At 34.1% G+C, this 13256-nt stretch overlaps 1 protein-coding gene across 5 annotated transcripts in view; it reads left to right on the forward strand.

The window, feature by feature from the left end:
* The window catches only part of FAM135A (family with sequence similarity 135 member A), a 118190-nt gene that overhangs the window by 12769 nt on the left and 92165 nt on the right, over positions 1-13256 (forward strand). For all 5 annotated transcript variants that reach the window (XM_027852932.1, XM_027852931.1, XM_027852930.1 and 2 more), the window contains exons 2-3: positions 7612-7698; positions 8273-8388. In XM_027852932.1, the coding sequence (XP_027708733.1) occupies positions 8312-8388 (77 nt within the window). In that variant the 5' untranslated portion in view covers positions 7612-7698; positions 8273-8311. The remainder of the gene's footprint in view (positions 1-7611; positions 7699-8272; positions 8389-13256) is intronic.

The raw sequence follows: 13256 nt of genomic DNA on the forward strand, positions 1-13256 counted from the left end.
TTGCATAAGATATTTTTCATGAAAGTGTTAAATACTTATTGAGCATACATCTTCCTGTTTTGTACTTGAGTTAATAATCAAAGTTGTTTAAGTAAAGGTTATCTCTGTGGTTGCATTTCTCTATAATGGGAGTTTTTAATTTTTTAAATATATTTTATTTTTTCCACTTATAAGTGAACAGTTTTTAATATTCATTTTAAAAAAAAATTTTGAGTCCCAAATTTTCTCCTTCCCTCTCCTCTCCCTAAAATGGTAAGCAATTTGATATAGGTTATGTATGTGTAATCATGTGAAACATTTCTATATTAGTCATGTTGTGAGAGAAGAAACAGACCAAAAGGAAAAACCCACACACAAAATAAGTGAAAATAGTATGCCTCATTTTGTATTCAGACTACATCAGTTCTTTTCCAGGATGTGGATAACATTTTTCATTTTGAGGCCTTTGGAATTGTCTCGGATCATTATATTGCTGAGAAGAGCTAAATTATTAATAGTTGAGCGCTGCACAATGTTACTGTTACTGTGTACAGTATTTTCTTGGTTCTGCTCACTATATTTTGCATCAGTTCATGTAAGTGTTTCCAGGTTTTTCTGAAATCTGCTTGCTCATCTTTTCTTAATGCACAAGATATTCTGTTACAACTTGTTCAGCCATTCTCCAAATGATCGATATTACCTCAATTTCCATTTCTTTGCCACCATAGAAAGCTGCTATATTTTTTGTACATATAGGTTCTTTTCCCTTTTTTATGATCTCTTTGGGGTACAGGCCTAGTAGTGGTATTGCTGGATCAAAGGGTATGTGCATAGTTTGATTGCCCTTTAGGCATAGTTTGTGGTTACATTCTTAAGGAATCTTATGTGATGTTAATGTATGCATGGAAGTCTCCTTATTGAAGGAGATTCTTTTAGGCTACATTTCACTTCTGAGTTAAATGCTTTTTTAAAAAAATATTTTATTTTTTATTTTATTTATTTATTTTTGTAATCAACAAATAGTGGGACCTTGTTTTCACTACACCTTACAGTCAGCTGTGTAATTGTAAAGATTGGCCTTAAGAGAATCATTTGTGAAAGCTTGTCTGTCTCCTTACACTTCTATTAAGGATCCTTTTAGTACATCTAGTACATCTGTAGATGATTCTCGTACTTTATACAAATTTGAAAGTAAGTATATGGGTAGGTAACATTGCTGTTTTACCAGTTGTCTTCTTAGACATTACTGTTGTCCATGATTTTTTTTTTAAATTGTATCTTTTCTAAGATATCTTAGAAAATGATTCTTTTAGTACTTTGAACATTATGATACCCTCACATAATTTCTCAGTATGTATTTGGTACAATTTAGCTACTCTTGCCAACTTTGTCTTATGATAAGGTCATAAATTTAAAGCTGGAAGGTACCTTAGAGGTTATTCAGTCTAAGCTCCTCATTTTATGTATAAGGAAACTGAGGTCCAAAGGGGTTAAGAAATTTGTCCAAAGTCACATAACTGGTAAGTTTCTTGGAAACTGAGTTAAGGTTAAAGTGTACTTTTTTCCACTGATAATGAAAATAAATAATTAAACACACATTGATGGATCTGTTCCATTTTCTATTTATTTGTTATTCTCCTGCCAATTTCATTTAATTCTTGAGATGATGTGGATTAATTCTCTCACCAAGCTTTCTGTGAACTTTTTGCTTTTGCTGCTTTATGAAGCAATACTACTTATAATCTTCCACTATCCTTTTCCTTAAGATTTTACAAACAAGATTATATTCTAAATCACTATTCTTGGCTTCTACTTCTCACTACATCATAAGGAGTTAAAATATTTGCTAGATGAGGCAGCTTATGGGCTCTTTTTGGCCTCCTTGTTGTAGTATCTGTTTTATACCAAATAAACCTGTAAGAAATGGTGATAATCAAATTCAGTATATGTTTTCCCATTTACAATTTTTTCAGCATTATTGTCTTGTTTGAATAGATCAGGTTAAAACTATTGTTAATGTTTTCAGTGTCTTCTCATCTTTATTCTTTTAATTTAATATTGTTTTTTAAAAATTCTTCTAACTAGTTGATGGGCTCTCTTAAAGAAGACAGCTGATTCAGATGTGACTTACACATTAATAGCCATCTTGATGCTGTAACTGTCTTTATAATACCCTTCTTTGCTTATGTTTCATGCATGGTAAGAAAAACAAGTGAAACAATGTTTTTTGGGTACACTATGAAACCAACTTTGCCAGCACCATTGTTTTACTTTTCTAAATAGAATTTGTGAGATATCCTTCATTTAACTGAAACTTCCATTTATCTTCTAATTTCTTTTATTCATAAGATGACCAGTAATATGTTTGGATTATTCCAATGGTGCCTCAAATTTTTCATCATTAGTCAAAGACATAGTTTATAGTACCTTATAGTTAAGGTAATGCCTATAAATGGCCAAAAAACTAATTCTTACGTTCCTCCCCGCTTTTCCATTACTCTGCCACCAACTGGAGAGGACTGAATTCAGAGGGGGCATTTTGAATTTTTCATTGTTTGATGGTTTGCCATAACTACAGACTTTATGACCTATTATTGACCTGTTTACTGATGATGAACCTCTCCATATTTAGCTATGTTGGTCCTCTGAGGACAGACTCAATCTGCCATTAGGACTGTACATGAGACTCCTGTAGCATGCATAGAATCTTGTAGACCTCTCTCTGTACTGGTAAAGCTTTTGATAATTCAGCATCAGTTCCACAATATGATGAAGCATTAGAGTAGGACTTAGTGGAGGATAAGAATTAAATTGGAGTGTTTTTTTTTTTTAAAGAACTTGAATGTTAATTTTTTTTCTAGGTGGTAACTTTGCTTCTATTACTATAAGTATGCTTTGCTTTAGAAAGGAAGGAGAAGTGGAAACATTGGAGATTGGATAAGGAATAGAACATTGAAAATTAATTTGTTCTTTCTTAGAATTGGATGTATAGAAGTAAAGTTGCAAAAAATATAATGCCATACCTATTCCCCCTTTTTAAGCATTGTGAATGTTAGGCTCAGAGACTGCTTACATGATGTAGGTTTGCAAATTCTGGTGGTAGACAGAACTGCATCCATTTAAGTAAAATTAACTCTGAGACCTGAGAAATAGACAGACAGACAATACCATAGTTAGGGTCATTGTTCACACTGTCAGGAAGGTCAAGTTTTCACTTTGTCATATAAGATGTTAATTAATATTTTTTACCATATTCCAAATCAAAAACAAATTTGTTTATTTTTAAACTAAAAATGGTGTGAGAAGCTTGAAATCATTTGGGAGTAGAGGAAGGAGGAGGCTTGACTTGAAGTTAGTTATTTTGATTCCAGTATAGAAAATACCACAAAAAATGACTAGTAGGCAGTGGGAACATTCCCTCTATATGTAAAAATGTATTATAGTTGTATTACTTTAAGCAAATAAGTATATAATATGAGAAAATTCAAATTTACTTCTCTTCCTCCTTTCCAAAGAATTGTCAATAGATATTTGCTTTCTAAAAGTCTTTACTTTACAAAAGATTCACCATAACATTCCTTAAAATGTATCAGGAATCATAACTTTAAAATATTGACTTTCAGATTGCATATAACTCTTTACGAATGCATATACTGCTTAAAGTAAGATGTACTTTTACTAATAACACTAACGCCACTTTATATTTTAGTGTTTTTAATTTTACAAAGCTTTTATGTCATTTCTTTTTTATTATTACAACAGTTCTGTGGGGTAGATGGTAAGGTACTCTTTTTATAGATGAAATTCAAACGGGATAAAGTACAGAAAACATTTAATTAAGTGCCTGATATATGTATATGACTTTTCTTCTAGGTACTGGAAGAAATATAAAGTTTTTATCATCTATAGGCTTACTGTCAAGTAAATGAATACAACATCAACATACATAGCTATAGTAAACAGTATAGCATGACAGTTTTATCAGTGGAATTATAAAATAAAATGCTATCTGAGCTTTGAGAAAAAAGTTATTAGCCTATTTAGAGGAATTCAGAGAAGTCTTCCTAGGGGAGAAGGCATTTGAGTGAGCTTTGGGAGGATATCCAGATATAAGGCATAGCTGAGCAAAAAACATGGTGATGTGAGAGTGTAGCGTATGTTTGGTGAGCTTAAAATTGTCCAGTTTGGCTAAAGTATAGAAAGTGGGAAATTGAAGAAATATGAGAGAACAACTGAGTAGTGAAAATAGAGGGCCTCAAGTAAACAGACCAAGGATTTTGAGTTTTACTGGGGAGAGGTGATAGCAAGTCAATAAAGGTTTTTGAGAAATATATCTAACCAGATCTTTGTTTAGATAATTCTGCCAACGGTATCTTCATACTGGCGTGGAGGCTTAGAGGACTGTTACGAGTCTTCTGCAGTTGTTCTGGTGGGTGCCACTGAAGGCCCATAATAGGAGAATTACAGTGGACTGGAGAATAGTTGTGGAGATGAAATCGATGGGACCTAGTAACCGAGTATATATGAGATCGGGTATAGGGAAGATTCAAAGATAACCGAAGGTTACAAAGTTGGGAGACCAGATGAAAGGTGATACCACATACAGAAATTGTGAAGGTAAAAGAAGGAACAGATTTAGAGAAAAAAATAATAGCTGCAGCTTTAGACATTGAGTTGAAATACAAATCTGGAGATCAGAAGAAGTACGAACTGGAAATAAAGATTCAAGGGGCATCTTTAAATAGGTGGTAGATGAACCCACTGGATGAAAAACATTTTCAAGAAAGAATTGAGAAAGTAGAAACTTGATGACAGACCCTGATAAATATAAACATTCCTTGTTAAGGGATCTGAAAAGGATAAGAAGCTAGAGAAGGAACATTTACTAGAAAACAAATAACTAGAAGAGTGTGGTGTCTCTGAAGTCAAGAGAGGAAAGGGTATTTTGTACGATGTTGTTGGCCATGTCAAAAGCTATACCTAGTCAAGCCTGGGTAACACAAGTCATGGCAGATTCATTAATAGAATGGAGAACAGGCCACAAAGGCTATCATGGACTGAAGGTCAACAGCATAGAAAAAGTTTAATATGAATGAGAGAAAGGGACAATTAGAAGTTTTGGAGTTTGTATTCAGAAGATAGAACTCCAGTTCTAGCCAAGAAATAGTAAAGTTTAAGAGAATGTGAACACATTAATTTATGACTGAAATGAAATGGATTGCATTTGTTTGGAGTTGAGGAAAGTCAGGATTTTTATGGTCAAGCTATCAGATTGTCAATATTTCTAAATCCCCTAGGATAATGGCAAAGAATGGAATGTAGAGCAATACTACTGGCCAGATATTAAAATCATTGAAAATGTTGAAGTAATGACTTGGAGGTCATATATACATCATGAAAAGAAAGTAATCCCACATTTGGCTTTTAAAGACCAGTTTCAGCCTATCTTGCCAGGCAGGTTATAAATTACTCTCCTTCATGTACTTTATGCTACAGCCAAACTGGCCTCTTGCTGTTCCCCAAACGTGTCATTCTTTCCATCTCCGTGCCTTTGCAAAGGCTATCCCTCTTGACTAGAATGCTGTCTCTTCTCACCTTAGCATCTTAAAACTCCTGGTTCCCTACAAGGCTCACCTCAGATGTCACCTTCAAGGAATTTCCTTGAAATTCCCTCCTACATCCCCAGTTGTTCTGTACTTATTTCAAAGATATTTTGTATTTATTTCTCTGTGAACATTTTGGTATTCCTCCACCAGTAGAATGTAAGCTCCTTTAAAGTGAGTACTGACTGACTTTTATTTTTGTAACCTCATCACTGAAGCAGTGTACCTGGCACATAGTAGATAGAAGGAAGAAGCATTTTTATATAGCACCTACTATGTGCCAGGCTTTCGGTCCTCGTGACAGCCCTAGAGGGAGGATTGGCGAGTACCTGAGAAGTACTGTTATCTTCATTTTACAGTGGGAGAAACTGAGACAAACAGATGTTAAGTGAGTTGGCCTGAACTTCCATATAGTAAGTGTCTGAGACGGGATTTAAATTTAGGTCCTCCTGACCTCCAGGTCCAGCTTTGTATCTACTGTACCATATTATGAAATGGTAGTTGAAACCATAAGGGTAAGTAGAGTTTGTTGATGGTAGAATAAGAATTTCAAAGGGCACAGTGGAATGGGCTAAGTAATGGGTGTATAGGGCTACAGTGGACCTGGGGAGAAAATATTAGAGTACTTAGAATAAAAATGATGCTTCTGGAAAAAGTAGTATAGGCATGTCATTTGCTTCTCCAACCAGATTACCAGGTTTGGAAAACTAGTACAACAGGAGGTAGATTAATGCCCTTTGCTATTTTCATGCAGGACTTAGAAAGTGTTCATGTTATAAAATGAACATGTTCTGTGCCTTTCTAAATTTTCTTCCCAAAGTGTCCTTTGATACTTGATTGAGGGAGTTGGGCTTCTGAGACAAGGAATGTAAGAAAGGTTGCCTGCCTAAGGTTACTTTCCTCAGACATCTTTTGGCTGCTGTAGAGCAAGCAGCATGGTGTAGTAGAAAGAACATGGGTCCTTGGTGTTAGGAGAGACCCGAGTTCAAATTTCAGTTATGACATTTATTTGTTGTGTGAATCTGAACATTTAATTTAGGAGCCTCAGATCTTTATCTATAGAATGAGGGTAATAATGCCTTAATTTGCATACCTTATAAAGCTTTGGCAAGAATCATATGAAGTAATGTGTGTGTCAGTTTGAAAATTTTAAAACCCTATAGAGGTAAGTTATTTTATTATTGATAAAGGTGGGCTTCTGAAGTAGAGGACCTGATTGAATAAACATATTTATGATGGAGATAAGGAAGACTTTCTGTGAGATGAAGATTTAATTGAGCCTTTCTATTCTGACATTTCTAATTCCTGAAGTTGTTTACTTTAAGGATTAAAGATAATTTCTGCCTAGAAACAGTATATGAAATTTAAGATTGACCATCAGGTATTCTCAGGTAACTTCTTTTTACCAAAATATTTTAAAATGTTTAACAGCAATATAAAAATGAAAATTAGAAGCACAAATATCATGCATATCATGTTATCCTGGTCTTTGAGTGGTTCTGTGTAAAAAGGTAAATTCTTCATTTTCCATTTTAAAGATGAGCCAACATTCTCTTGCTTCAGGGTGGGCACAGATTTCCAAACTGAATACATCAGAGAATCCTTGCCTCATATTCCTTGAAATAAAAAGAAGTGGGCCCTTAGTAGAGATACTTTAATATTTCAAGGAGCTGGGATGTTTTTCAAAATGAATTTTCCCTCTACCAGTGTAGCTTGCCAGCACTCTCTTGGTTTTAGTAAGTGGCCTTTGAGAGATGGTATAGCTGAAAATTTTAATCTGATGATAAGCCTCCCAGAACTCAGCCGAGATGGTCCTTGAAGCTGCCAGGTCTTGTGTTCTGCTTTGCAGAGATGTGGTAGTTGATAATGAAAATAGTGATATGCAGGGGCAATGTCTTTTCTATAAAAATTTTGGCTAAAGTCCTATAGAATACATACATACAATATATACATATACACATGACATAACTGTGCTTTAAAGCAATTTTTTTCGTACCATCACTATTTGTAATTTCTCTCCTTTTTATAGGAAAGAATGTACTTTTAACAAGAGTAAATAACTGGAAGGAAAAGATTCTCTAATTCATATATTAGGATGAAGTTTTGATCAGAAGAGGTAAGAATGAAATATTTCTCTTGAACACAGTTCATATAGAACAGTGCCTCTCAGGATATTGTTTTCTCATTCTAACTTTTAAAATTAATTTTGTCTTTAAAATTATCAATTAAAAATTGCTGCCCCTTAGAAGTAAACTCTATAAATTTGTGGAGATGAAATAACGTCTCTTCACTTAATCTTGGGATCTGTTTGTGTGTATAACAGAGTTGAAAAGGGAGTAATGGGTAGTTTGTTTTAATAAAATGTAAATTGAAATTTTTAAGGATGCTACTATTAGAAGACAGACTCAGTCTTGAACTTTTACTAATGGTTTGCTGTGTCTATGTATTAATATATGAGATTAAAGAAAATATTTTTGTATGTTCACAATATTTGAGAACACACAAAGAAATATTTAATTTTCTGGTGGCATTTGGTTAAATTGAGCTGGAGGCTTAGCATTCTTTTATTTAGTTTTTATTTTATGTCTATAGATCATATTTCTTTTATGTAACAAATATTTGAAAACAAGGTGTTTTTAAGTTGATTTTCTTCCCCATTTCTCATTAACTTTTTTTTCTTTATTAACTAGTGACATTTCTAGCTTTATCTTCTGTGTGTAAAGTTAAAAATGACTGAAGTCCAAGCAATGGTAGAATTCTCTGTGGAGCTACACAAGTTCTACAATGTTGATTTGTTTCAAAGAGGGTATGTATTAATTTAATGCTTAAAATTATTTAAATTTCATAAACAATTACTAGAGTAGTTTACTTTTCTATTCCATGTGCATACAAATAAATAATCTTCAGTGATTTTTTTAGTAGTTATTTGAAAATTTTTCATACAACATGTATTTCGAGCAGCTTAGAATCTTTGTAAAAGTGTTCTAGATATTTGCCTTCCATGAATTTACTGTTTAATTGGGGAAATAAGATAGGCATGAAACAGTTAACAATAAATAACGTAGAATTTCAGGACTGAGTAAGAATATTGTGAACTGGGTGAGCCACAGAAGTTATTTTAAAGTAGGTTGGATTTGGGTTTGCAAAGGGGAGAAAGAAAGGCTTTCCAGGTGAAGGAGGCACCAATGAGCAAAGTTTTGGAGTTGGAAATTAGTATGATGTTTTGATGGGTAATAAGGAGACAGACTTTGCTGAAATATAGATAGAGTCCATCTTGGGAATTACTGGGAAATAAAATTGGAAAAGTTAGATTGTGTCCAGTCTATAGAGGGCCTTAAATATTTGGTTAAGGTGTTTGTACTTGATATCATTGCAAAGCCAACGCAAATTCTTGAGCAAGGTAATAATATCATAATCTAGGATTGTAGAATTCAGAGCCTCTTTGAAATGTCTACCCATTTCTCCTAATTCTTCCCTCCTTCCCATTACAGCCCTTCAAATATATGAAGATAGTTATTTATAGAAGGACCAAATTTTGAGTTTATGGTATTTGAAAGGGACCTCAGTAACCTCCTACTCTAGCATATACCTAAAAAGGTAATATAGTTCCTCCTAAATTTTTTCATCTCTAGGTTAAGCTTTCCCAGTTCCTTCAGGTGATCATTTTATGGCATGATCTTGAAAGCTTTTCTCATTATGGTTGCCTTGTGAAGTTTTATCAGTGTCTTCTTAAAATACATGACCCAGAACTAAGCATGTGCTCTCAATGCAGTCTGCCAGGACTACATCCCCTTGCCCTGGACACTGGGCCTCTCTTCCTATAGCACTCATGATATCTTTAGCTTTTTTGGCTATCTCACAGTTACTTCATATTGCTTGAAATCTACAGACCTACGTTGATTTTGTAGGCCACTACCAACTTCCATATCTTTTTTAGATGAACTGCTTCCTCCCTCACCTCTCCTCTATTGTACTTATGAAATTGAGCTTGTGAACTCAAGTGTAAAACTACGTTTATCCCTCTTAAATTCCATTGTATTAAATTTGGCTTAATATCCTGGCCTTTCACGATCTTTTTGGAGATAATGGTATTAGAGCAGGGATGCTCTGCTAATAGTTCTGTTTTTCTCCCATGTCTTCCCCTTTACGTTCTTAAATATAGTGTAAACAATTGCTGCTTTTACTTTTTTCTCTCTGCTATAATCTGGTTTCTATTTTCTTCATTCACTGAGGATTTGGAAGACTATTAAATTCTAAGCTCCATAAAAGTGAAGACTGGCATATTCATCCTTGTATATTTTGTAGTGTTGAGTAGTGTCTTGAATCAATAAATCAACGAGCATTTATTAAGCACCTACTTTGTGCCAAACACTGTGGATGCAAAGGAAAAAATGAAACAGCTTTTGCCTTTTGAGGGGATAATAAATACTTGTTGTACAAATTAATATCTGTAATTATTATTCATTATATCCTCCCTTACTGCCTTTTTTCTTCATTCCTAAAATCTGGTAGATAATAGGGGAAAGCTATCACTGCTTAGAGACATGTAGGTACCATCGTCTATTCGATAAACTTCAGTGGTTCCCTGTTACCTCTAGGATCAAATACAAACTCTTTTGGTTATCATTTAAGGCTTTTCTGATCCATACTCAAAATATATCTTTCTTTATTTAATGTACTTTTTGGTCCAGGCAAACTGGACTTGTTACCATTGTTCCTCATATACAACAGTCCATCTCCTGTCTCTAAGCCTTTGCACTGACTGACCCCCATGTTAGGAACACACGATCTCCTCACTTCTGTTTTGTGGAGTATTCTTTGCTTCAAAGCTCAGGTCAGGCATCATCATCATCTACATTACTTTGTATTTATTTTTATATGTACATGTTATTTTTTTTCTCTAATAAAACATAAGTTCCTTAGAAGGCAGGGTCAGGGAACAGCTACGTGGCATAGTGGATAGTGGCCCTGGAGCCAGAAGGACCTGAGTTCAAATCCAGTCTCAGACCATACACTTGACACTTAATAGCTGTGTCACCCTGGGCAAGTCACTTAACCCCAATTGCCTAAAATTGCCTTAAAAAAGAAAAAGGAAGGTCATTTTCATTTTGTTTCTGTATCCTCATGATACAGTGTGATCCTTGGCACATTGATCTTTGTACTTTACATCTACCAAAACACCTATCTTTAGTGGTAGCTTTAATGTTTTATTTGAGTGTTTTAAATTGTTTATAAATAACCATTTTTTTAAATTGACATTTGAAGTTTCACTAATTACATATATTCATATGATGAAGAAGGGTAACTTGTTCTGTGCTTTTCCAATTTATTCTCGATACTTAAAAAAAAATCACAGAATGCAAAGGAAAAAATTTTTAAATCTCAGGAAACTAAGTATTCTGATCCAGTATTCCCTTTAAAATTTTTTTAGATAACATCCCTAAATAGGATGTGAAATGCCATTGCTTAATCCACTACATTGCATGTAGAAAGTACTTAAATGTTTGGTGAATTCAGGCTATATTTGTTAAAAATCAACTAGAAATGGAATTCAAGAAAGTCTTTTTTTGTCTGTGTGGTTCAGTGACAGTCCTTTTCCTGTTTCCCTGTATCTATCCCATTTTGGTGTTTATTAATATTATAATAGTGATAATTAAATTTCATGTGAAAAAGGCACAACTATTAGTAGTACCAGAGATTGAGACAGGTACAGATATTTATCTTGTTGGCAGGAAAAAGAATGTGTTACATTTAAAAGTGAGACTCATGTGCATTGATATAGTTGAGATTAGAATTCATTCTGTTTCAGTAATAGATAATGTAATTTTTAATGTGATTGTCTTAGGTACAGAAAAAAGATTGGCCTATAAATGGAAAGGAATGTAATAGAGCATCTGGTTTAGATGGGAGTAATCCAAAACTACATGAAGACAGATGAACAAGATTGTTTTAATGAAATGCTTTTGTAACCAAATGTTAACTTTCATCATCTGATTATTTACTCAAGTCTGGCATTAATTTGAACAGTAATTTATTTTAAGAAAGGAAAAATACTTCATCTTCTTTGGGAATACTGCATATTTCTAGTTTCTATATGTTACAGTTGACAAATTAATTTTTGCCTATACTTAACATTTGTTTCCCTTTTTTATATAAAGAGCAAAATAGATGTTAACAAGTCAGCAACGTAAAATGAATACAGAAAGGATTTTTAAATCATGAAAATGTAAAGTTATGATTTGAAAACATTATGTTATAGAGTCATTCTACAGAGCACACTTATAATAGGCTAATGATCATAATAAATTGAGGATAATTTAAAGTATTATTATAGTAGGAGGAACTGATTACAGAATACTAGGAATATAACAGAAAAGAGCCAGAATCTGTTTTCAGATTTTCTGTACCCAAAGAAATTGCTGCATAATTGGGGCATATCCAAATATAACATTTCCCCAGCGACATTATTCAGAATATCTTGTCAAGAAGGCTATAGTTACTTTAGTCCTTAAATATATGAAGATATGATGACATTAAGCAGCTGTTCTCTGTTTTAAGATGAGAGATGAGAATTAAATTAGACCTGTAGCAGTTTTATGTAGACGTGAAACTGGGAAAATCTTTCTAGTTTTTACATTAAATTACTAAGGAAAGAAGGTATAGTAAAAGCACACTGGACTAGTAATAATAATAGCATTTGCATAGCTCTTTAAGGTTTGCAGAGTACTTTATAGATTTCTCATTTATCCTCATAATAACCCTGGGAGGTAGATAGTATTATCTCCATCTCATGGATGAAGAAACTGAGGCAAAAGGAGGTTAAGTGACTTGTTCAAGGTCTATCAAGCTAATTAGTGTCTTGAGACAGATCTTCATGACTTGAGGTCCAGTTCTTTATCACTGCATTGCCTAGCTGCCTAGTGGTTAGGATAGTCATGTCAGGCATTTGTGAGAATGTACTCTTTATTTCTGTTAGTACCAGGTACTAATTATTGTTGTTGTTTGGTCGTTTTTAGTCATGTCCGATTCTTCTTGACCCTCCTTGGGGTTTTCTTGGCAAAGATACTGGAGTGATTTGCCATTTCCTTCTCCAGCTCATTTTACAGATGAGGAAACAGGCAAATAGGGTTAAATGACTTGCTCAGAGTCACTCAGCTAGTAAGTGCCTGAGGCCAGATTTGCGCTCAGGAAGATATTCTTCCTGACTCCAGGACTGACAGTCTATCCACTGCACCACCTAACTACCCTAAGTAATAACTAGATATGCGTAAATTTCAGTTTGATCTTCCTTTTAAAGGAATGTGGCAGAAAAGGAAAGGAAGAAGGACCACTGAACTTTTGCAAATCTAAAGCAGGTTTGAGAAGGAATTTTCCATGTTCCAAGGATTGATGATGAGCCACAGGTGCCATTAGGGAAGAGGCTATCCATTACTAGTCATGGAAAAAAGAGGCAAGCAAATAGAGATTCTTTATTCAGTGGTACCAAGACAACTGTGTGTCTCACTGACATGATCAGTGCTATTGTCCAAGGATATGTATCTAGAGACACTCCCTAATAACAGGTAGCAACTAAGTGGCACAGTGCGGAGTCTCAGAGTTGAAATCAGAAAGACCTAAGTTCAGATCTGGTCTCAGACACTTACTAGCTGCATGACCTTTGATTAATCACTTAAC

The sequence above is a fragment of the Vombatus ursinus genome, unplaced genomic scaffold (assembly GCF_900497805.2).
Source record: "Vombatus ursinus unplaced genomic scaffold, bare-nosed wombat genome assembly UNPS02009835.1, whole genome shotgun sequence".
NCBI lineage: Eukaryota > Metazoa > Chordata > Mammalia > Diprotodontia > Vombatidae > Vombatus > Vombatus ursinus.